The sequence below is a fragment of the Mobula birostris genome, chromosome 24, assembly GCF_030028105.1.
Source record: "Mobula birostris isolate sMobBir1 chromosome 24, sMobBir1.hap1, whole genome shotgun sequence".
NCBI lineage: Eukaryota > Metazoa > Chordata > Chondrichthyes > Myliobatiformes > Myliobatidae > Mobula > Mobula birostris.
Window position 1 is genome coordinate 63736570 of NC_092393.1, and position 24922 is coordinate 63761491.

Below are 24922 nucleotides of genomic sequence, written 5' to 3' on the forward strand. Positions count from 1 at the left end.
GTCTCACTTTAGTCTCACCCAGCCTCAGTGGAAAAAATCTGTATGCATTTACCTATGTATCTGAGTTTTGTCTGAAGCTTCTGTCGGTCAGAGTTGACCATGGATATTCCGTCCTAGCTGTCTAGATACGCAAGATTGGGCAGTACAATATGGAGAGCAAGCTTTTGCCAATGTAGCAAGCTCCCCTTCTCCACACATCTGATGAACCCAAAGGAACGGCAGAGACTGATACAGTTTGGTACCAGCAGTGTCGCAGGAGTTGCCAATGAACTCAATGTAGGACTGCTTTAGGGACTCCAGTTCTAGATTTTTCCCTCAGGGTTTACTCCCGAATTCTTCCCCGAGAGTGGGTATAGCTGCAATGCAGTGGAGGTATGAAATCACCCTTCCTCCTCCTGGATGAGCTGCCAACCATGGTTGCTGAGACCTATCTGCCCGAAGCGACTGCTTTTAAGGTGCCATTAACCCCTGCCCTTGCCCCTTCTCCTGTCTGTAGAAACGGTTCTGCTGGACCTAGTAGCTAAGCCACATGTGAAGGTCAGGAGCTGGACTTGGTTGTCATTGGCTATTTGATGTGCATGCCATTGTCAGCATGTAATAGGTAATGGGAGCTTGAACCCATTACCACCCTCAGTTATGTATAGCCCTCATAATTTTGTATACCTCTACCAAACCTTCCCTTGTTTTCCTACACTCCGGGGAATCCTAACTTCAACCTTTCTCAATAACTCAGGTCCTCAAGTCCTGGTAACGGCCTTGTAAATTTTGTCTGCACTCTTTTCAATTTTATTCGACCAGCTCATGGTTGAGCCTACTAGCTATTCTGGACTGGGTGTTGTGCAATGAACCGGAATTGATTAGAGAGCTTAGGGTAACAGGAGAAAGTGATCATAATATGATCGAATTCACCCTGAAATTTGAGAAGGGGAAGTTAAAGTCAAATGTATCAATGCAGTAAAGGGAATTACAGAGGCATGAGAAAGGAGTTGGCCAGAATTGATGGAAAAGAACACTGGCAAGGATGTTGGCAGAGCAGCAATGGCTGGAATTTCTGGAAGCAATTCAGGAGGCACAGAATAGATACATCCCAAAGAGGAAGAAGTAATCCAAAGGCAAGAAGACCTAACCATAGCTAACGAGAAGTCAAAGCCAACATAAAAGCCAAAGGGAGGGCATATAACAGCAAAAATTAGTGGGAAGTTAGAGGATTAGGAAGTTTTTAAAAACCAACAGAAGGCAACCAAAAGTCACTAAAATGGTAAAGATGGAATACGAAAGTAAGCTAGCCAATGATATTAAAGAAGATAACAAAAGTCTCTTCAGATCCATAAAGTGTAAAAGAGAGGTGAGAGCAGATATCGGACTGCTGGAAAACAGCGCTGGAGAGGTAGCAATGGAGGACAACGAAAATGCAGACGAAATGAACAAGTATTTTGCATCAGTCTTCCCTGTGGAAAACACTAGCAACATGGTGGAAGTTCCAGGTGTCAGGGGACATGAAGTGTGTGATGTTACCATAACTAGAGAGAAGGTTCTTTGGAAACTGGAAGGTCTGAAGGTAGATAAGTCACCTGGACCAGATGGTTCTGAAAGAGATAGCTGAAGAGATTGTGGAAGTATTAATAATGATTTTTCAAGAATCACTATATTCTGAAATGGTTGCAAAAGACTGGAAAATTGCAAATGTCGTTCCACACTTCAAGAAACACGAGAGAGGCAGAAGAAAAGAAACTATAGGCCAGTTAGTCTGACCTCAGTAGGAAGATGTTAGAGTCGATGATTAAGGATGAGGTACTTGGAGGCACATGACAAAAGAGGCAGTAGTTAGCAAGGAGAACTCTTGCCTGACAACTCTGTAGAAATTCTTTGAAGAAGTAAGAAACAGGATAGACAAAGGAAAATTGGTTGATGTTGTGTACTTGGATTTTCAGAAAGACTTTGACAAGGTGCCACACATGAGACTGCTTAACAAGCTAAGAGCCCATGCAATTACAGGAAAGATTCTAGCATGGATAAAGTAGTGGCTGATTGGCAAGAGGCAAAGAGTGTGAATAAAGGGAACCTATTTTGACTGGCTGCCGGTGACTACTGGTATTCCACAGGGGTCTGTTTTTGGACCGATTCTTTTAAGTCATATGTTAATGACTTGGATGATAGAATTGATGGCTTTGTTGCAATATGAATGATATGAATATAGGTAGAGAGGCAGGTAGTTTTGAGGAAGTAGAGAGGCTACAGAAGGTTGTAGATAGAATGGGCAAAGAAATGGCAGATGGAATACACTGTTGGGAAGTGTATGCTCCTGCATTTTGGTAGAAGAAATTAAAGGGCTGATTATTTTCTAAATGGAGAGAAAATACAAAAAAATTGAGACACAAACAGACTAGGGAGTCCTTGTGCAGGATTCCCAAAAAAGTTAATTTGCCTGTTGAGTCTGTGGTGAGGAAGGCAAATGCAATGTTAGCATTCATTTCAAGAGGAGTAGAATATAAAAAGCAAGGATGTAATGTTGAGACTTTATAAAGCACTGGTGACTCCTTGCTTGGAGTATTCTGAGCAGTTTTGGGCCCCTTATCTTAGAAAGGATGTGCTGACACTGGAGAGGGTTCAAAGGAGATTCACAGAAATGATTCCAGGATTGAATGGCTTGTCATTACAAGAGCACTTGATAGTTCTGGGCCTGTATTTACTGGAAATCAGAAGAATGAGGGGTGATCTCATTGAAACCTATCAAATAGCGGAAGACCTTGATGGAGTGGATGTGGAGAGGATATTTCCAATGGTGGGAGGGTCGAAGACCACAGTCTCAGAATAGAGGGGTGTCCTTTTACAATGGAGATGAGGAGGAATTTCTTTAGCCAGAGAGGGGTAAATCTGTGGAATACTTTGCAACAGGCAGCTGTGGAGGTCCAAGTCTTTTTGTATATTTAAGGCAGAGGTTGATATATCCTTGATCAGTCAGGGCATGAAAGGATACGGGGAGAAGCCAGGAGATTGGCGCTGAGAAGAAAATTGAATCAGCCGTGATGATATGGTGGAGCAGATTTTATGGGCCAAATGGCCTATTTCTGCACCTATAGCTTATGGTCTTATTTTATGGGGTGCCTGAAGCCATGTCTGGAGTGAAGTATGGGGTGTCTAGAGCAGTGTCTGGGATGAAATATGGGGTGTCTATGGTGTCTGGAGCCATGTCTGGGGTGAAGCATGGGGTGTCTAGAGCAGTGTCTGGGATGAAATATGGGGTGTCTATGGTGTCTGGAGCCATGTCTGGGGTGAAGCATAGGGTGCCTGGAGCCATGTCTGGAATGAAATATGGGGTGTCTATGGTGTCTGGAGCCGTGTCTGGGGTGAAGAATGGGATGGCTGGTGCTATGTCTGGGTGAAGTGTAGTATGTCTGGATGAACTATGCTGGTCCTAGGGTTGCAGTGTTTGTATTGCATATATGAGGTAGAATCTAGTGCACAACCTTGGGTGAACTCAGCAGGTTATGCCGAAGCAGATTTAATCCCGCTGCCAGTTGACTTGCCAATGCTTGTTGGTGGCTGTGTGTTGTGTTTCCAGGATTAACCCACATTATCACAATGGACCTTCATCAGAAGGAAATCCAAGGTTTCTTCAACATTCCTGTGGACAACCTCCGAGCATCACCATTTCTACTGCAGTACATTCAGGATGAGGTGAGATTTTGTATTTTGTTCATCGAGTATAGAAACAGAACTGTTGTCTCTACCTACAGTTCATCTGTGTACAGAAATGGTGCTGTTGTCTCTGTCTACATAAATAGTGCTGTTGTCTCTATAGTTCAGCTACAGAATTGGTGCTGTTGTCTCTATTTACAAGATATTAAGAGGAGTAGATAGAGTGGAAAGCCAGCGCCTCTTCCCCAGGGCACCACTGCTCAATACAAGAGGACATGGCTTTAAGGTAAGGGGTGGGAAGTTCAAGGGAGATACTAGAGAAAGGTTTTTTACTCAGAGAGTAGTTGGTGCGTGGAATGCACTGCCTGAGTCAGTGGTGGAGGCAGATACATTCGTGAAATTTAAGAGACTACTAGACAGGTATATGGAGGAATTTAAGGTGGGGGGTTATATGGGAGGCAGGGTTTAAAGGTCGGCACAACCTTGTGGACCAAAGGGCCTGTACTGTGCTGTACTATTCTATGTTCTGTTTACAGTTCAGAATCAGAATCTGAATCAGGTTTATTATCACTGGCATGTGTCGTGAAATTTGTTAACTTAGCAGCAGTTCATTGCAATACATAATATAGAAGAAGAGAAGAATAAATAAAAATAGTAATGAATAAATAAGTAAATCAGTTATAGCATACGTATATTGAATAGATTAAAATCATGCAAAAGTAGAAATAATATATATTTTTAAAAGTGAGGTAGTGTTCAATGTCCATTTAGGAATCGGATGGCAGAAGGGAAGAAGCTGTTCTTGAGTTACTGAGTGTGTGCCTTCAGGCTTCTGTACCTCCTACCGATGGTAACAGTGAGGAAAGGACATGCCCTGGATGCTGGGGGTCCTTAATAATGGACACTGACTTTCTAAGACACCGCTCCTTGAAGATGTCCCAGCTACTTTGTAGGCTAGTACCCAAGATGGAGCGGACTAAATTTACAACCCTCTGCAGCTTCTTTCAGTCCTGTGCAGCAGCCACCCCCCACCCCTGTACCAGACAGTGATGCAGCCTGTCAGAATGCTCTCCATAGTACATCAATAGAAGTTTTGGAGTGTTTTTGTTGACAGACCAAATCTCCTCAAACTCCTTGTGAAGTATAGTTGCTGTCTTGCCTTCTTTATAGCTGCATCGATATGTTGGGACCAGGTTAGATCCACAGAGATCTTGACACCCAGGAACTTGAAACTGCTCACTCTCTCCACTTCTGATCCCTCTAAGAGGATTGGTATGTGTTCCTTCATCTTGCCCTTCCTGAAGTCCACAATCAGCTCTTTCATCTTACTGACGTTGAGTGCAAGGTCATTGATGCAACACCACTCCACTAGTTGGCATATCTCCCTCCTGTACGCCCTCTCGTCACCATCTGAGATTCTACCAACAATGGTTGTATTGTCAGCAAATTAATAGATGGTATTTGAACTATGCCTAGTCACACAGTCATGGGTATATAGAGAGTAGAGCAGTGGGCTAAGTACACACCCCTGAGGTACACCAGTGTTTATCGTCAGCGAGGAGGAGATCTTGTTACCAGTCCACACAGATGTGGTCTTCTGGTTAGGAAGTCGAGGATCCAATTGCAGAGGGAGGTACAGAGGCCCAGGTTCAGTAACTTCTCAATCAGGATTGTGGGAATGATGGTGTTAAATGCTGAGCTACAGTCATCTGGGTACAGCAACAGTGCTGTTGCCTCTGTCTACAGTTCATCTGGGTGCAGAAACGGTGCTGTTATCTCTGTCTACAGTTCATCTGGGTGCAGAAACGGTGCTGTTGTCTCTACCTACAGTTCGGGTGCAGGAACGGTACTGCTGTCTCTGTCTACAGTTCGGGTACAGAAACGGTGTTGTTGTCTCTGTCTGTAGTTCAGGTGCAGGAACGGTGCTGTTGCTCTCTGTCTACAACACTATTGTGGATTATTTGCAACTTGGATCATTAGTAGTGGTTCACAGAGATAGGCCATAAGGCCTGTCATGCCCATGTTGACATTGTTGCACAGCTGCACTAATTGCATTTGCCCAAATCTTTCTCTGCCTTGCCTATTAAAGTGTCTGTATAAACATCTCTGAAAGATAGTCACTCTAACAGCCTCCTCTGGCAGCAAGTTCCAGATATTAACCATCGTGTTAAAATAAAAATCCTCATTCCCTATAAACCACCTTCGTCTCATCGAAAACTAATTCTTCTATTTTAACACTCTTAATATGGGAAAAAGATTATAACTATCTGTATATTATGTTTTATAGAACATAGAAAGCCTACAGCACAATGCAGGCCTTTCGGTCCACAATGCTGTGGCAAACACGTACTTACTTTAGAAATTACCTAGGGTTACCCACAGCTCTCTATTTTCCTAAGCTCCATGTACCTATCCAGGAGTCTCTTAAAAGACCCTATCATATCCGCCTCCACCACCTATGCTGGCAGCCCATTCCACGCACTCACCACTCCCTGCGTAAAAAACTTACCCCTGACATCTCCTCTGTACCTACTTCCAAACACCTTAAAACTGTGCCCCCTCTTGCTAGCCATTTCAGCCCTGGGAAAAAGCCTCTGACTATCCACACGATCAGTGCCTCTCATCATCTTATACACCTCTATCAGGTCACCTCTCATCCTCCCAATGCTCCAAGGAAAAAAGGCCGAGTTCACTCAGCCTGTTCTCATAAGGCATGCTCCCCAATCTAGGCAACATCCTTGTAAATCTCCTCTGCACCCTTTCTACGGTTTCCACATCCTTCCTGTAGTGTGGCGACTAGAACTGAGCACAGTACTCCAAGTGGGGTCTGATCTGGGTCCTATATAGCTGTAACATTACCTCTTGGCTCCTACCCTCAATTCCACGATTAATGAAAGCCAATGCACCATATACTTTCATAACCACAGAGTCAACCTGCGCAGCAGCTTTGAGTGTCCTATGGACTTGGACCCCAAGATCCCTCTGATCCTCCACACTGCCAAGTCATACCATTAATACTATATTCTGCCATCATATTTGACCTACCAAAATGAACCACCTCACACCTATCTGGGTTGAACTCCATCTGCCACTTCTCAGCCCAGTTTTGCATCCCAGCAATGTCCCACTGTAACCTCTGACAGCCCTCCACACTATCTACAACACTTCCAACCTTTGTGTCATCAGTAAATTTACTGACCCATCCCTCTACTTCTTCATCCAGGTCATTTATAAAAATCACGAAGAGTAGGGGTCCCAGAACAGATCCCTGCAGCACCAGTCACCGACCTCTATGCAGAATATGACCCATTTACAACCATTCTTTGCCTTCTGTGGGAAGCCAATTCTGGATCCACAAAGCAATGTCCCCTTGGATCCCATGTCTCATTACTTTCTCAATAAGCCTTGCATAGGGTACCTTATCAAATGCCTTGCTGAAATCCATATAACGACATCTATGGCTCTACCTTCATCAATGTGTTCAGTCACATCCTCAAAAAATTCAATCAGGCTCGTAAGGCATGGCTGTCTTTCACAAAGCCATGCTGACTATTCCTAATCATGTTATGGCTCTCCAAATGTTCATAAATCCTGCCTCTCAGGATCTCCATCAACTTACCAACCACTGAAGTAAGACTCATTGGTCAATGATTTCCTGGGCTATCTCTACTCCCTTTCTTGAATAAGGGAACAACATCTGCAACCCTCCAATCCTCTGGAACCTCTCCCACTCCCATTGATAATGCAAAGATCATCTCCAGAGGCTCAGTAATCTCCTCCCTCACCTCCCAGATTAGCCTGGGGAACATCTCATCCTGTCCCGGTGACTTAGCCAACTTGATGCTTTCCAAAAGCTCCAGCACATCCTCTTCCTTAATATCTACATGCTCAAGCTTTTCAGTTCACTGTAAGTCCTCTGTACAATCGCCAAGATCCTTTTCTGTAGTGAATACTGAAGCAAAGTAGTCATTTCAATATTTCTGCTATCTCCTTCAGTTCCATACACACTTTTCCACTGTCACACTTGATTGGTCCTGTTCTCTCACGTCTTATCCTCTTGCTCTTCACATACCTGTAGAATGCCTTGGGAATTTCCTTAATCCTGCTCACTAAGGCCTCATGGTCCCTTCTGGCTCTCCTAATTCATTCTTAAGCTCCTTCCTGCTAACCTTATAATCTTCTAGATCTGGCAACACACATCAAAGTTGCTGGTGAACGCAGCAGGCCAGGCAGCATCTCTAGGAAGTGGTACAGTCAACGTTTCAGGCTGAGACCCTTCGTCAGGACGAGTTAGTCCTGACGAGGGGTCTCGGCCTGAAACGTCAACTGTGCCTCTTCCTAGAGATGCTGCCTGGCCTGCTGCATTCACCAGCAACTTTGATGTGTGTTGCTTGAATTTCCAGCATCTGCAGAATTCCTGTTGTTTGCGGTTTAAAAATCTTCTAGATCTCTATCATTGCCTACTTTTTTGAACCTTTCATAAGCTTTTCTTCTTGACTGGATTTTCAACAGCCTTTGTACACCACCGTTCCATATAACCATATAACCGTATAACAATTACAGGATGGAAACAGGCCATCTGGGCTCTTCTAGTCCGTGCCGAACTCTTACTCTCACCTAGTCCCACAGACCTGCACTCAGCCCATGACCCTCCATTCCTTTCCTGTCCATATAGCTGTCCAATTTAACTTTAAACGACAACATCGAACCTGCCTCAACCACTTCTGCTGGAAGCTTGTTCCACACACCTACCACTCTCTGAGTAAAGAAGTTCCTCCTCATGTTACCCCTAAACTTTTGCCCTTTAACTCTCAACTGCCTTGGCTGAACAGAGGAGCACTTTCGGTAACAGAGTAAGACAGCTGAGCTGCTCCAAAGAGCGATATGAGGTCATTCTTATCCTCAGCCATTAGGCTCTATAATGAGTCAACCTATAGCCGGGGAAGTGATGACTCCCACCCCTCCTGTTCAACTGTTTGAGGTAACTTATTTTTTATTCTTTCTTACATCTCTTCTAATATTTGTGTATTTGTTTTTCTGTGCACTTGTAATGCTACTGTGACACAGTAATTTTCTTTGGGATCAATAAAGTAACTATTCTGCTTATAGTCTTAGATACAGAACATTATTGTACAATGGGATTCTTTGGCTCACAATGTTGTGCCAACTACTGTTTCCTCTAAGCCGTGCAGATACACGGTGTACGTTAACTGGAATGTTCTCTTGCAGGTAGCTTTTATTGCTGCACAGCTGGAATTTTCTTTAATATAATGTTAATTTAAAGTTCTTCACAGTTTTCAGGCCTTGTAAAAGTTTTCTGCTCAGAGCAATGATTGGTCCACACAGTTGTAAAGAAAAGATTAGTGCCGACCTATACAAACCTACTCCATGATCCATCTGACTATCCCCTCCCACGTATCCCAGAGCTCTTCATTTTTCTTGTATCCATGTGCCTCTCTTAAGAGTCTCTTAAATGTCTCTCTTCTTTCAGTTTCTACCACAAACCCTGGTAGTGCTTTCCAGGCACCTACCACTCTGAGTATGTAAAAAAAAAAAAATACTCAAAGTTCATATATGTCACCATATACAATGGTACTAGAAAGTTTGTGAACCCTGTAGAATTTTCTGTATATTTCTACATAAGTATGACCTAAAATTTGATCAGATCTTCATTTAAGTCCTAAAACTAGATAAAGAGAACTCAATTTAATAAATAACACAAAATATTATACTTGTTCGTTTACTTATTGAGAAAATGGTCCAGTATTACATGTATTTGTTGGAAAAAGTATGTGAACCTCTGGGGAAACGCCTCCTATAAAAGTTATTTGGAGTCAATGAGATGAGATTGGTGGTGTGGGTTGTTGAGGTATCCTGCCCTATGAAAAAGACACATAAAGTCAGGTGACTGACAAGGCCTGCTCAACCAGTGTGCAAAAGACAACAAACTGCAAATACAAAAAGAAAAAAACAATAATGATTAATAAATAAGCAATAAATACCATGAACATGAAATGAAGAATCCTTGAAAGTGAGTGTATGCAAGTCCTTGAAAATTGTGGAAACATTTTAATGGTGGGGCGCGAGGTCGAGTGTGGCTATCCCCTTTGGCTCAAGAGCCTGATGGTTGGGGGGTAATAACTGTTCCTGAACCTGGTGGTGAGAGTCATGAGACTCCTGTGCCTTCTTCCTGATGGCAGCAGTGATAAGAGAGCATGGCCTGGCTATCGGGGGTCCTTAATGATGGATGCTGCTTTTGTGCAACTACGCTCTGTGTAGATATGCTCAATGGTTGGGAGGACTTTACCCGTGATGTACTGGGTCATATCTGCTACCTTTTGAGGGATATTCTGTTCAAGGGCATTGGTGTTTCCATACCAGGCTGTGATGCAGACAGTCGATATACTCTCCTTTACACATCTATATAGAAATTTGTCAAAGTTTTAGATGTCATGGTAAATCTTTGCAAAATTCTAAGGTAGAGGCATTGCGTGCTGTCTTTGTGATTGCACTTATATGCTGGGCCCAGGACAGCTCCTCTAAGATAATAACACCAAGGAAGCTAAAGCTGCTGACTTTCTCCATCTCTGATCATCTGGTGAGGACTGGTTCTTGGACCTCTGGTTTCCTCCTCCTGAAGTTAATAACCAGCTCCTTGGTCTTGCTGACATTGAATAAGAGGTCACAAACAAGAGAAAATCTGCAGATGCTGGAAATCCAAAAAACACCCCAATTGCTGGAGGAAAGCAGGCCAGACAGCTTCTATGGAAAATTTGGGGTTGTTTAGATTTTTTCTCATTTGTCCCTCTACCATGTTTAATTATATTTAGAGTTTGGGATACTTTATACATCTATTATTACCAATGCTATTTTTGTAATGTCAATTATTAATAACGTAATCCCAATCTTTGTTCATTAATATTGCTGTTATGTTTATAATTTTGAAAATTAATAAAAAGCTTGGAAAAGAAATGAAAGGAAAAGAGTAAACAGTTGACGTCTTGGGCCAAGACTCATCAGTTCTGCTGAAGGGTCTCGACCCAAAACATCAACTTTTTGCTCTTTTTTAGTGCTGCTGCCTGACCTACTGAGTTCCTCCAGCATTTTGTGCGTGTTGTATTGAGTAAGAAGTTGTTGCTCTGGCACCACTCAGCCAGATTTTCAGTCTCCCTTCCATATGCCCATTCGTCACGACCTTTGATTCGGCCCAGTTTGCGGACAGTAGTGTCGTCAGCAAATTTAGATATGGCATAGTCATAAGTATATAGTGAGTAGAGCAGGGGGCTAAGCACACAGCCTTGTGGTGTGCCTGTGCTGATGGAGATTGTGGAGGAGATGCTGTTGCCAATCTGAATTGAGTGGGGTCAGCAAGTGAGAAAATCAAGGATCTAATTGCACATTGAGGTATTGAGACAAAGGTCTTGAAGCTTATTGATTAGTTTTGAGGTGGTATTGAGTGCCGAGCAGTGGTCAATAACGAGCATCCTGATGTATGGATTTTTGCTGTCCAGATGATCTGATGTTGAGTGAAGAACCAATAAAATGGCATCTGCCATGAACCTGTTGCTCTGTCAGGCAAAGTGGAGCAGATCCAAGTTGCATCTCAGACAGGAGTTGATATATTTCATCACCAGTCTCTCAAAACACTTCATCACTGTGGACATAAGTGCTACTGGACAATGGTCATTGAGACAGCTTATCACATTCTGCTTCGACACTGGTATAAGTGAAGTGAAGTCTGCTTGAAGCAGGTGGGTACCTCAGACTGCCGAAATGAGAGGTTAAAGATCTCAGTGAACACACCAGCCAGTTGATGAGCATGGGGCTTTAGTACTTGGTCAGGTACCCTGTCTGGGCCGGATGCTTTCTGTGGTTTCACCCTCCTGAAGGATGCAGACACATCAGCCTCCGATCCTGAAACCATAGGATCATCGGGAGCTGTAGGAGTTTGTGATGGCTAATCCATGTTTTGACGGTCAAAATGAGCATAGAAGGCATTGAGCTCATCTGGAAATGAAGTCCTGTTGTTGTCCATGTCACTTGATTTAACTTTATAAGAGGTGATAGTGTTCAAGCCCTGCCACAACTGATTCAGGTTTAGTCCGGAGTTGCCTCTTTGCCTGTGAGATGACTTTCCAGAGATCGCACCTAGACCTCTTGTAACTTTCTTGCTTGCCAAACTTGAATGCCTCTGATGTGGCAGATTGTGGATCACTTGGTTTATCCAGGGCTTCTGGTTGGGAAGATGGGAAGTTTGAATGATTTTGTGGGAACACATTCACCTCCAACTGTTTTAATAACGTCCGTGACGACCATGATATATCTGTTCAGAGTCACAGATAAGTTCTTGAACATGGCTCAGTCCACCAACTTGAAGCAATCCCATCGCCACTCCTCTGCCTCCCGCAACCACTGTTTTGTGGCCCTAATTGCTGGAACTTTGTCCTTTAGCTTGGTCACAACACTCCCAGCCTTTGACACTATCCTCAACACCATCAACCTTCGACACTATCCTCAACACCATCAACCTTCGACACTATCCTCAACACCATCAACCTTCGACACTATCCTCAACACCATCAACCTTCGACACTATCCTCAACACCATCAACCTTCGACACTATCCTCAACACCATCAACCTTCGACACTATCCTCAACACCATCAACCTTCGACACTATCCTCAACACCATCAACCTTCGACACTATCCTCAACACCATCAACCTTCGACACTATCCTCAACACCATCAACCTTCGACACTATCCTCAACACCATCAACCTTCGACACTATCCGCAACACCATCAACCTTCGACACTATCCGCAACACCATCAACCTTCGACACTATCCTCAACGCCATCAACCTTCGACACTATCCTCAACGCCATCAACCTTCGACACTATCCTCAACGCCATCAACCTTCGACACTATCCGCAACGCCATCAACCTTCGACACTATCCTCAATGCCATCAACCTTTATGCCATCCAAGGCAAATCTGACCTCCCAGACTTCCTGCCCTCATGCTTGATGGGACTAAACTCCATCTGCCACTGCTCAGCTCAACTTTCTAGTTGATCGATATCCCATCCTACTTTTCAACAACTGAAATCAGATTGATTTTTCAGTGGAAAGGGGATCGGGGGCCAGAATACTGTTGAATTGTTAAGCAGCGTTGTGGCCATGCGGCTGCATTCTGTTTTCACTTGTGTTATTGTGCCGTCTGTCCATTGCTGTATTCAGAGGTTTCCTACAGGGGTGTTCTGCAGCCCCACCCCCCAACCCCACTCTTGTCCGTACATCTGTTGTATTCTCTCCTCTCTCTGGCTGCTCTTTTACAGATCCAGGATTACAGGAATGCAATCATTGTTGCAAAGTCGCCCGCTGCTGCCAAGAGGTAAGGAGATTTTGGGAGTGGTGTGATGGTGCCGATGGGAGGAGAGGCTAGTGTGGATGTCATGCCTTGGTCTCTGTTAACTTCTGCTTACCACCCCAGTGTTGTGTATCGCTCAGAACTTAAGACTCTCGAAGACATTGGAGCAGAATTAGGCCATTCAGCCCATCGAGTGTGCTCTGCCATTTTATCATGGCTGATCGATTTCCCTCTCAACCCCATTCTCTTGCCTCTTTGTTCTTCAAATATGCCCCATAACTTAATCTCTACAGCTGTCTGTGCAAATGTAAGCCCACAGATTCACGAACATCTGGCTAAAGGAATGCCTCCCCATCGCTGTTCTAAATGGACGGTACTGAGGTTGTGCCCTCTGGTCCTAGGCTCTGCACTATTGGAAACACTCTCTGTACATTCACTCTACCGAGGTCTTTCAATATTCAATAGATTTCAATGGGATCCTCCCTCATTATTCTAAACTCCAGTGAGTACAAGCCCAGAACCATCAAAGGCTCCTCCTATGTTAACCCTATTATTCCTGAAATAATTCTCGTGAACCTGCCCTGGACCCTCACCGTCAGCACACCTTTCTTAGAAAAGGGTCCCAGAACTGCTCAGAATACTCCAAGTGTGGCTTGACCAATGCCATTTAAGCCTCAGCACAACATTCTTGCCCTTATAAGACTATAAGACGTAGGAGTAGAATTAGGCCATTCAGCTCATTGAGTCTGCTCCACTGTTCCATCATGGCTGATCCCAGATCCCACTCAACCCCATACACCTGTCTTCTCGCCATATCCTTTGACGCCCTGGTGGATCAGGAAACGATCAACTTCTGTCTTAAATATCCCCACAGACTTCGCCTCCACCACAGGCTGTGCAGAGCATTCCACAGACTCACTACTCTGTCGCTAAAAAGTCACCCCTCAATTTTGAGGCTGTGCCTTCTAGTTCTAGATACCCCTACCATAGGAAACATCCTCTCCACATCCACCCTATCTAGTCCTTTCAACATTCGGTAGGTTTCAATGACACACCCCCCCATTCTTCTAAATTCTGGTGAATATAAGCCCAAAGCTGCCAAATGCTCCTCATATGTTAACCATTCCCAGAATCATCCTCGTGAACCTCCTCTGGATTCTCTCCAATGACAACACATCCTTTCTGAGATATGGGGCCCAAAACTATTGACAGTACTCCAAGTGCGGCCTGACTAGTGTCTTATAAAGCCTCAGCATTATCTTCTTGCTTTTATATTCTATTCTCCCTGAAATAAATGCCTTCTTTACCACAGAATCAACCTGTAAATTAACCTTCTGGGAGTCTTGCATGAGGACTCCTAAGTCCCTCTGCACCTCTGATCTTTGAACTTTCTCTCCATTTAGATAATAGTCTGCATTATTGTTCCTTTTACCAAAATGTATTATCATACATTTCCCAACACTGTATTCCATCTGCCATTTTTTTGCCCATTCTTCCAATTTTTTAAGTTCTGCTGCAATCGCATTGCTTCCTCAGCACTACCTACCCCTCCTCCTTTCTTCGTATCATCAGCAAACTTTGCCACAAAGCCATCTATTCCATTATCCAAATCAGTGACAAACAATGTGAAAAGTAGTTATCCCAATAGAGGAACACCACTAGTCACCGACAGCCAAACAGAAAAGGCCTCCTTTATTCCAAATTGTTGCCTCCCTCCTGTCAGCCATTCCCCTATCCATGTCAGTATCTTTCCCATAATGCCATAGAATTTTGTCTTGTTAAGCCGCTTCATGTGTGTTACCTTGTCTTTCGAAAATCCAAGTAAGTGATATCCACTGCCTCTCTTTTGTCCACCCTGCTTGTTACTTCCTCATTGAACTCTTAACAGATTTGTCAGACAAGAATTCCCTTCACAGAAACCATGCTGAATTTAGTTCATTAGCCTCCAAGTACCTCAAAACCTCATCCTTAATAATAGACACCAAAACTTTCCCAACCACTGAGCTTAGGCTAACCGGCCTATAATTTCCTTTCTTTTACTTCCCTTTCTTTTACTTTCCTTCCTTCTTAAAGAGTGGAGTGACATTTGCAATCTTCCAGTCCTCCAGGACCATGCCAGAATCAAGTGATTTTTGAAAGAACATGACCAATGCACCCATTATCTCTTCGGCAACCTCTCTCAGGACTCTGGGATGTAGTCCATCTGGTCCAGGTGACTTATCCACTTTAAGACTTTGAGTTTGCCTAGCACTATTCCTTTGTAATAGCAATGGCACTCACTCCTGCTTCGTGACACTCACCGACCTTTGGGACACTGCTAGTGTCTTCCACAGTGAAGACTGATGCAAAGTACCCATTAAGTTCATCTGCCATTTCTTTGTCCCTACTTTATATCCTACTTTATATTATGGGCTAGTTTGACCTCATATTTCATCTTTTCCCTTCTTATAGCTTTTTTTTGTTGCCTTTTGTTGGATTTTAAAAGCTTCCCAATCATCCAGCTTCCTACTCACTTTAGCTACCTTATATGCCCTTTCCTTGGCGTTTCTGCCGTCCTTAACTTCCCTTGTCAGCCACAGTTCCCTACCCCTGCCATTTGAGAACTTCTGTGGGACATATCTAACTTGCGCCTTGTGAACTATTCTCAGAAACTTCAACCACCTCTGCTCTGCTGTCATCCTCGCCAGAATCCTCCTCCAATCCATCCGGGCAAGCTCCTGTCTCATGCCACTGTAATTCTTATACACTAGTTCCTTCCAAACGAATGCTAACATTGCATTTGCTTTGCTTGCCGCTGACTCAACCTGCAAGTTGACCTTTAGGGAATCCTGCACAAGAATCCCAACTCAACATGCACTATGGATTTTTTGAATTTTCTCCCTGTTTAGAAAATAATCTATGGGTTTATTCCTTCTCCCAAAGTGCATGACCATACGCTTCTTGACACTATATTTCATCTGCCACTTCTTTACCGATTCTCCCAATCTGTCTTGAGTCCTTCTGAAAACACCCTGTTTCCTCAACACTACCTGCCCCTCCACTTATTTTCATATTGTCCACAAACCTGGCCACAAGGCCCTTCAATTCCATCATCCAAATCATTTACATATAACGTGAAAAGAAGCGGTCCCAACACTGACTCCTGTAGCACACCACTAGTCACCGGCAGCCAACCAGTATAGGCCCTGTTTTTCCAAGTGACTATTTCACTCCCCCTCCCTCCGTGACTGTCTCACTCCATTGGACCCCTCCCTCTGTGACTGTCTCGCTCCCCCTCCCTCTGTGACAATTTCACTCCCCCCACTATTGGCCCGCTTCCTCTGTGACTCTCACTTGCCTCTCCTCTGTCAACACATTGCTGCGTGCACAATGTGACCATTCATTCTTGTCTGCTCAATCAAACACTGTTAGCACCACCCAGTCACGGTACCATGACAGGGACTGATTTAGTTTCCCTCAGTTGGCTGAACAAAAGTAACTGAGCATGTTTGGGTAAAGAGAAGCATGACAACTTGCAGATATGTATCACACATTTACAAATAGGGTATCATGAACAAGATGGCGCAGGTCTGAGGTGAGAAGGAAAAATTTGAAAGGGATTGGTGTAGGTGGGTTAGCAGGTAATGCAGGCCAAATGGCCTGTGTCTGTTGTGCAGCTCAGCTGCTGTAAAATCATCTCGCTGCTGATTGTGTCAGTTGTTGGACGGATGGGTCAGTGACTGGGCATCATGTGTCAGGTGTGGGACGGATGGGTCAGTGACTGGGCATCATGTGTCAGGTGTTGGACAGATGGGTCAGTGACTGGACATCACGTGTCAGGTGTTGGATGGATGGGTCAGTGACTGGACATCACGTGTCTGGTGTTGGACAGATGGGTCTGTGACTGGGCATCACATGTCTGGTGTTGGACGGATGGGTCAGTGACTGGGCATCACGTGTCTGGTGTTGGACCACTGGGTCAGTGACTGGGCATCACGTGTCTGGTATTCAACCATTGGGACAGTGACTGGGCATCATGTGTCTGGTGTTGGACGGATGGTTCAGTGACTGGGCATCACGTGTCTGGTGTTGCACGGATGGGTCAGTGACTGGGCATCACGTGTCTGGTGTTGGACCAGTGGGTCAGTGACTGGGCATCACGTGTCAGGTGTTGGATGGATGGTTCAGTGACTGGACATCACGTGTCTGGTGTTGGACCAGTCGGTCAGTGACTGGGCATCATGTGTCTGGTGTTCAACCAGTGGGTCAGTGACTGGGCATCACGTGTCTGGTGTTGGACCAGTGAGTCAGTGACTGCACATCACGTGTCTGGTGTTGAACCAGTGGGTCAGTGACTGGGCATCACGTGTCTGGTGTTGGACCAGTGGGTCAGTGACTGGACATCACGTGTCTGGTGTTGGACGGATGGGTCAGTGACTGGACATCACATGTCCGGTGTTGGACCAGTGGGTCAGTGACTGGGCATCACGTGTCAGTTGTTGGACGGATGGGTCAGTGACTGGGCATCACGTGTCAGGTGTTGCACGGATGGGTCAGTGACTGGGCATCACATGTCTGGTGTTGGAACAGTGGGTTAGTGACTGGACATCACGTGTCTGGTGTTGGACCAGTGGGTCAGTGACTGGGCATCACGTGTCAGGTGTTGGACCAGTGGGTCAGTGACTGGGCATCACGTGTCTGGTGTTGGACGGATGGGTCAGTGACTGGGCATCACGTGTCTGGTGTTGGACGGATGGGTCAGTGACTGGGCATCACGTGTCTGGTGTTGGACGGATGGGTCAGTGACTGGGCATCACGTGTCTGGTGTTGGACGGATGGGTCAGTGACTGGACATCACGTGTCTGGTGTTGGACGGATGGGTCAGTGACTGGGCATCACGTGTCTGGTGTTGGACGGATGGGTCAGTGACTGGGCATCACGTGTCTGGTGTTGAACCAGTGGGTCAGTGGCTGGGCATCATGTGTCTGGTGTTGGACCAGTGGGTCAGTGACTGGGCATCACGTGTCTGGTGTTGAACCAGTGGGTCAGTGACTGGGCATCACGTGTCTGGTGTTGGACGGATGGGTCAGTGACTGGGCATCACGTGTCTGGTGTTGGACCAGTGGGTCAGTGACTGGACATCATGTGTCAGTTGTTGGACGGATGGGTCAGTGACTGGGCATCACGTGTCAGGTGTTGCACGGATGGGTCAGTGACTGGGCATCACATGTCTGGTGTTGGAACAGTGGGTTAGTGACTGGACATCACGTGTCTGGTGTTGGACCAGTGGGTCAGTGACTGGGCATCACGTGTCAGGTGTTGGACCAGAGGGTCAGTGACTGGGCATCACGTGTCTGGTGTTGGACGGATGGGTCAGTGACTGGGCATCACGTGTCTGGTGTTGGACGGATGGGTCAGTGACTGGGCATCACGTGTCTGGTGTTGGACGGATGGGTCAGTGACTGGGCATCACGTGTCTGGTGTTGGACGGATGGGTCAGTGACTGGACATCACGTGTCTGGTGTTGGACGGATGGGTCAGTGACTGGGCATCACGTGTCTGGTGTTGGACGGATGGGTCAGTGACTGGGCATCACGTGTCTGGTGTTGAACCAGTGGGTCAGTGGCTGGGCATCATGTGTCTGGTGTTGGACCAGTGGGTCAGTGACTGGGCATCACGTGTCTGGTGTTGAACCAGTGGGTCAGTGGCTGGGCATCATGTGTCTGGTGTTGGACCAGTGGGTCAGTGACTGGGCGTCATGTGTCTGGTGTTGGACGGATGGGTCAGTGACTGGACATCACGTGTCTGGTGTTGGACGGATGGGTCAGTGACTGGGCATCACGTGTCTGGTGTTGGACGGATGGGTCAGTGACTGGACATCACGTGTCTGGTGTTGGACGGATGGGTCAGTGACTGGGCATCACGTGTCTGGTGTTGGACCAGCGGGTCAGTGACTGGGCATCACGTGTCTGGTGTTGGATGGATGGGTCAGTGACTGGGCATCACGTGTCTGGTGTTGGACCAGTGGGTCAGTGACTGGACATCACATGTCCGGTGTTGGACCAGTGGGTCAGTGGCTGGGCATCACGTGTCTGGTGTTGGACCAGCGGGTCAGGGACTGGGCATCACGTGTCAGGTGTTGGACGGATGAGTCAGCGACTGGACATCACGTGTCTGGTGTTGGACGGATGGGTCAGTGACTGGGCATCACGTGTCTGGTGTTGGACGGATGGGTCAGTGACTGGGCATCACGTGTCTGGTGTTGGACCAGTGGGTCAATGACTGGACATCACGTGTCTGGTGTTGGACAGATGGGTCTGTGACTGGGCATCACATGTCTGGTGTTGGACGGATGGGTCAGTGACTGGGCATCACGTGTCTGGTGTTGGACCACTGGGTCAGTGACTGGGCATCACGTGTCTGGTATTCAACCATTGGGACAGTGACTGGGCATCATGTGTCTGGTGTTGGACGGATGGTTCAGTGACTGGGCATCACGTGTCTGGTGTTGCACGGATGGGTCAGTGACTGGGCATCACGTGTCTGGTGTTGGACCAGTGGGTCAGTGACTGGGCATCACGTGTCAGGTGTTGGATGGATGGTTCAGTGACTGGACATCACGTGTCTGGTGTTGGACCAGTCGGTCAGTGACTGGGCATCATGTGTCTGGTGTTCAACCAGTGGGTCAGTGACTGGGCATCACGTGTCTGGTGTTGGACCAGTGAGTCAGTGACTGCACATCACGTGTCTGGTGTTGAACCAGTGGGTCAGTGACTGGGCATCACGTGTCTGGTGTTGGACCAGTGGGTCAGTGACTGGACATCACGTGTCTGGTGTTGGACGGATGGGTCAGTGACTGGACATCACATGTCCGGTGTTGGACCAGTGGGTCAGTGACTGGGCATCACGTGTCAGTTGTTGGACGGATGGGTCAGTGACTGGGCATCACGTGTCAGGTGTTGCACGGATGGGTCAGTGACTGGGCATCACATGTCTGGTGTTGGAACAGTGGGTTAGTGACTGGACATCACGTGTCTGGTGTTGGACCAGTGGGTCAGTGACTGGGCATCACGTGTCAGGTGTTGGACCAGTGGGTCAGTGACTGGGCATCACGTGTCTGGTGTTGGACGGATGGGTCAGTGACTGGGCATCACGTGTCTGGTGTTGGACGGATGGGTCAGTGACTGGGCATCACGTGTCTGGTGTTGGACGGATGGGTCAGTGACTGGGCATCACGTGTCTGGTGTTGGACGGATGGGTCAGTGACTGGACATCACGTGTCTGGTGTTGGACGGATGGGTCAGTGACTGGGCATCACGTGTCTGGTGTTGGACGGATGGGTCAGTGACTGGGCATCACGTGTCTGGTGTTGAACCAGTGGGTCAGTGGCTGGGCATCATGTGTCTGGTGTTGGACCAGTGGGTCAGTGACTGGGCATCACGTGTCTGGTGTTGAACCAGTGGGTCAGTGGCTGGGCATCATGTGTCTGGTGTTGGACCAGTGGGTCAGTGACTGGGCGTCATGTGTCTGGTGTTGGACGGATGGGTCAGTGACTGGACATCACGTGTCTGGTGTTGGACGGATGGGTCAGTGACTGGGCATCACGTGTCTGGTGTTGGACGGATGGGTCAGTGACTGGGCATCACGTGTCTGGTGTTGGACCAGTGGGTCAGTGACTGGACATCATGTGTCAGTTGTTGGACGGATGGGTCAGTGACTGGGCATCAAGTGTCAGGTGTTGCACGGATGGGTCAGTGACTGGGCATCACATGTCTGGTGTTGGAACAGTGGGTTAGTGACTGGACATCACGTGTCTGGTGTTGGACCAGTGGGTCAGTGACTGGGCATCACGTGTCAGGTGTTGGACCAGAGGGTCAGTGACTGGGCATCACGTGTCTGGTGTTGGACGGATGGGTCAGTGACTGGGCATCACGTGTCTGGTGTTGGACGGATGGGTCAGTGACTGGGCATCACGTGTCTGGTGTTGGACGGATGGGTCAGTGACTGGGCATCACGTGTCTGGTGTTGGACGGATGGGTCAGTGACTGGACATCACGTGTCTGGTGTTGGACGGATGGGTCAGTGACTGGGCATCACGTGTCTGGTGTTGGACGGATGGGTCAGTGACTGGGCATCACGTGTCTGGTGTTGAACCAGTGGGTCAGTGGCTGGGCATCATGTGTCTGGTGTTGGACCAGTGGGTCAGTGACTGGGCATCACGTGTCTGGTGTTGAACCAGTGGGTCAGTGGCTGGGCATCATGTGTCTGGTGTTGGACCAGTGGGTCAGTGACTGGGCGTCATGTGTCTGGTGTTGGACGGATGGGTCAGTGACTGGACATCACGTGTCTGGTGTTGGACGGATGGGTCAGTGACTGGGCATCACGTGTCTGGTGTTGGACGGATGGGTCAGTGACTGGGCATCACGTGTCTGGTGTTGGACCAGTGGGTCAGTGACTGGACATCATGTGTCAGGTGTTGGATGGATGGGTCAGTGACTGGGCATCACGTGTCTGGTGTTGGACGGATGGGTCAGTGGCTGGGCATCACGTGTCTGGTGTTGGACGGATGGGTCAGTGGCTGGGCATCACGTGTCTGGTGTTGGACGGATGGGTCAGTGACTGGACATCACGTGTCTGGTGTTGGACGGATGGGTCAGTGACTGGACATCACGTGTCTGGTGTTGGACGGATGGGTCAGTGACTGGGCATCACGTGTCTGGTGTTGGACCAGCGGGTCAGTGACTGGGCATCACGTGTCTGGTGTTGGATGGATGGGTCAGTGACTGGGCATCACGTGTCTGGTGTTGGACCAGTGGGTCAGTGACTGGACATCACATGTCCGGTGTTGGACCAGTGGGTCAGTGGCTGGGCATCACGTGTCTGGTGTTGGACCAGCGGGTCAGGGACTGGGCATCACGTGTCAGGTGTTGGACGGATGAGTCAGCGACTGGACATCACGTGTCTGGTGTTGGACGGATGGGTCAGTGACTGGGCATCACGTGTCTGGTGTTGGACGGATGGGTCAGTGACTGGGCATCACGTGTCTGGTGTTGGACCAGTGGGTCAATGACTGGACATCACGTGTCTGGTGTTGGACCAGTGGGTCAGTGACTGGACATCATGTGTCTGGTGTTGGACCAGTGGGTCAGTGACTGGACATCACGTGTCTGGTGTTGGACCAGTGGGTCAGTGACTGGACATCATGTGTCTGGTGTTGGACCAGTGGGTCAGTGACTGGGCATCACGTGTCTGGTGTAGGACGGATGGGTCAGTGACTGGGCATCACGTGTCAGGTGTTGGACGGATGGGTCAATGACTGGGCATCACGTGTCTGGTGTTGGACGGATGGGTCAGTGACTGGGCATCACGTGTCTGGTGTTGAACCAGTGGGTCAGTGGCTGGGCATCTTGTGTCTGGTGTTGGACCAATGGGTCAGTGACTGGGCATCATGTGTCTGGTGTTGGACGGATGGGTCAGTGACTGGGCATCACGTGTCTGGTGTTGGACGGATGGGTCAGTGACTGGACATCACGTGTCTGGTGTTGCACGGATGGGTCAGTGACTGGGCATCACGTGTCTGGTGTTGGACGGACGGGTCAGTGACTGGGCATCACGTGTCTGGTGTTGGACGGATGGGTCAGTGACTGGGCATCACGTGTCTGGTGTTGGACCAGTGGGTCAGTGACTGGGCATCACGTGTCTCGTGTTGGACGGATGGGTCAGTGACTGGACATCACGTGTCAGGTGTTGGACCAGTGGGTCAGTGACTGGGCATCACATGTCTGGTGTTGGACGGATGGGTCAGTGGCTGGGCATCACGTGTCAGGTGTTGGACGGATGGGTCAGTGACTGGGCATCACGTGTCTGGTGTTGCACGGATGGGTCAGTGACTGGACATCACGTGTCAGGTGTTGGACCAGTGGGTCAGTGACTGGGCATCACGTGTCAGGTGTTGGACGGATGGGTCAGTGACTGGGCGTCACGTGTCTGGTGTTGGACGGATGGGTCAGTGACTGGGCATCACGTGTCTGGTGTTGGACCAGTGGGTCAGTGACTGGGCATCACGTGTCTGGTGTTGGACGGATGGGTCAGTGGCTGAGCATCACATGTCTGGTGTTGGACGGATGGGTCAGTGACTGGGCATCACGTGTCTGGTGTTGGACCAGTGGGTCAGTGACTGGGCATCACGTGTCTGGTGTTGGACGGATGGGTCAGTGACTGGGCATCACGTGTCTGGTGTTGGACCAGTGGGTCAGTGACTGGACATCACGTGTCTGGTGTTGAACCAGTGGGTCAGTGACTGGGCATCACGTGGTTGGTGTTGGACGGATGGGTCAGTGACTGGACATCACGTGTCTGGTGTTGGACGGATGGGTCAGTGACTGGACATCACGTGTCAGGTGTTGGACCAGTGGGTCAGTGACTGGACATCACGTGTCTGGTGTTGAACCAGTGGGTCAGTGACTGGGCATCACGTGTCTGGTGTTGGACGGATGGGTCAGTGACTGGACATCACGTGTCAGGTGTTGGACCAGTGGGTCAGTGACTGGGCATCACGTGTCTGGTGTTGCACGGATGTGTCAGTGACTGGGCATCACGTGTCTGGTGTTGGACGGATGGGTCAGTGACTGGGCATCACGTGTCTGGTGTTGGACCAGTGGGTCAGTGACTGGGCATCACGTGTCTGGTGTTGGACGGATGGGTCAGTGACTGGGCATCACGTGTCTGGTGTTGGACGGATGGGTCAGTGACTGGGCATCACGTGTCTGGTGTTGGACGGATGGGTCAGTGACTGGACATCACGTGTCTGGTGTTGGACGGATGGGTCAGTGACTGGGCATCACGTGTCTGGTGTTGGATGGATGGGTCAGTGACTGGGCATCACGTGTCTGGTGTTGAACCAGTCGGTCAGTGGCTGGGCATCATGTGTCTGGTGTTGGACCAGTGGGTCAGTGACTGGGCATCACGTGTCTGGTGTTGAACCAGTGGGTCAGTGGCTGGGCATCACGTGTCTGGTGTTGGACCAGTGGGTCAGTGACTGGGCGTCATGTGTCTGGTGTTGGACGGATGGGTCAGTGACTGGACATCAAATGTCTGGTGTTGGACGGATGGGTCAGTGACTGGGCATCACGTGTCTGGTGTTGGACCAGTGGGTCAGTGACTGGGCATCACGTGTCTGGTGTTGGACCAGTGGGTCAGTGACTGGGCATCACGTGTCAGGTGTTGGACGGATGGGTCAGTGGCTGGGCATCACGTGTCTGGTGTTGGACCAGCGGGTCAGTGACTGGGCATCACGTGTCTGGTGTTGGACGGATGGGTCAGCGACTGGACATCACGTGTCAGGTGTTGGACGGATGGGTCAGTGACTGGACGTCACGTGTCTGGTGTTGGACGGATGGGTCAGTGACTGGGCATCACGTGTCTGGTGTTGGACGGATGGGTCAGTGACTGGACGTCACGTGTCTGGTGTTGCACGGATGGGTCAGTGACTGGGCATCACGTGTCTGGTGTTGGACGGATGGGTCAGTGACTGGGCATCACGTGTCTGGTGTTGGACGGATGTGTCAGTGGCTGGGCATCACGTGTCTGGTGTTGGACGGATGGGTCAGTGACTGGGCATCACGTGTCTGGTGTTGGACAGATGGGTCAGTGACTGGGCATCACGTGTCTGGTGTTGGACCATTGGGTCAGTGACTGGGCATCACGTGTCTGGTGTTGGACGGATGGGTCAGTGACTGGGCATCACGTGTCTGGTGTTGGACCAGTGGGTCAGTGACTGGACATCACGTGTCTGGTGTTGAACCAGTGGGTCAGTGGCTGGGCATCACGTGTCTGGTGATGGACCAGTGGGTCAGTGACTGGGCATCACGTGTCTGGTGTTGGACCAGTGGGTCAGTGACTGGGCATCACGTGTCTGGTGTTGGACCAGTG

The 24922-nt window shown here is 48.3% G+C and overlaps 1 protein-coding gene across 3 annotated transcripts in view; it reads left to right on the forward strand.

The window, feature by feature from the left end:
- LOC140187329 (phosphoribosyl pyrophosphate synthase-associated protein 1) overlaps positions 1-24922 on the forward strand; it is a 64144-nt gene that overhangs the window by 20886 nt on the left and 18336 nt on the right. For all 3 annotated transcript variants that reach the window (XM_072242509.1, XM_072242510.1, XM_072242511.1), the window contains 2 exons: positions 3563-3678; positions 12981-13036. In XM_072242509.1, the coding sequence (XP_072098610.1) occupies positions 3563-3678; positions 12981-13036 (172 nt within the window). The remainder of the gene's footprint in view (positions 1-3562; positions 3679-12980; positions 13037-24922) is intronic.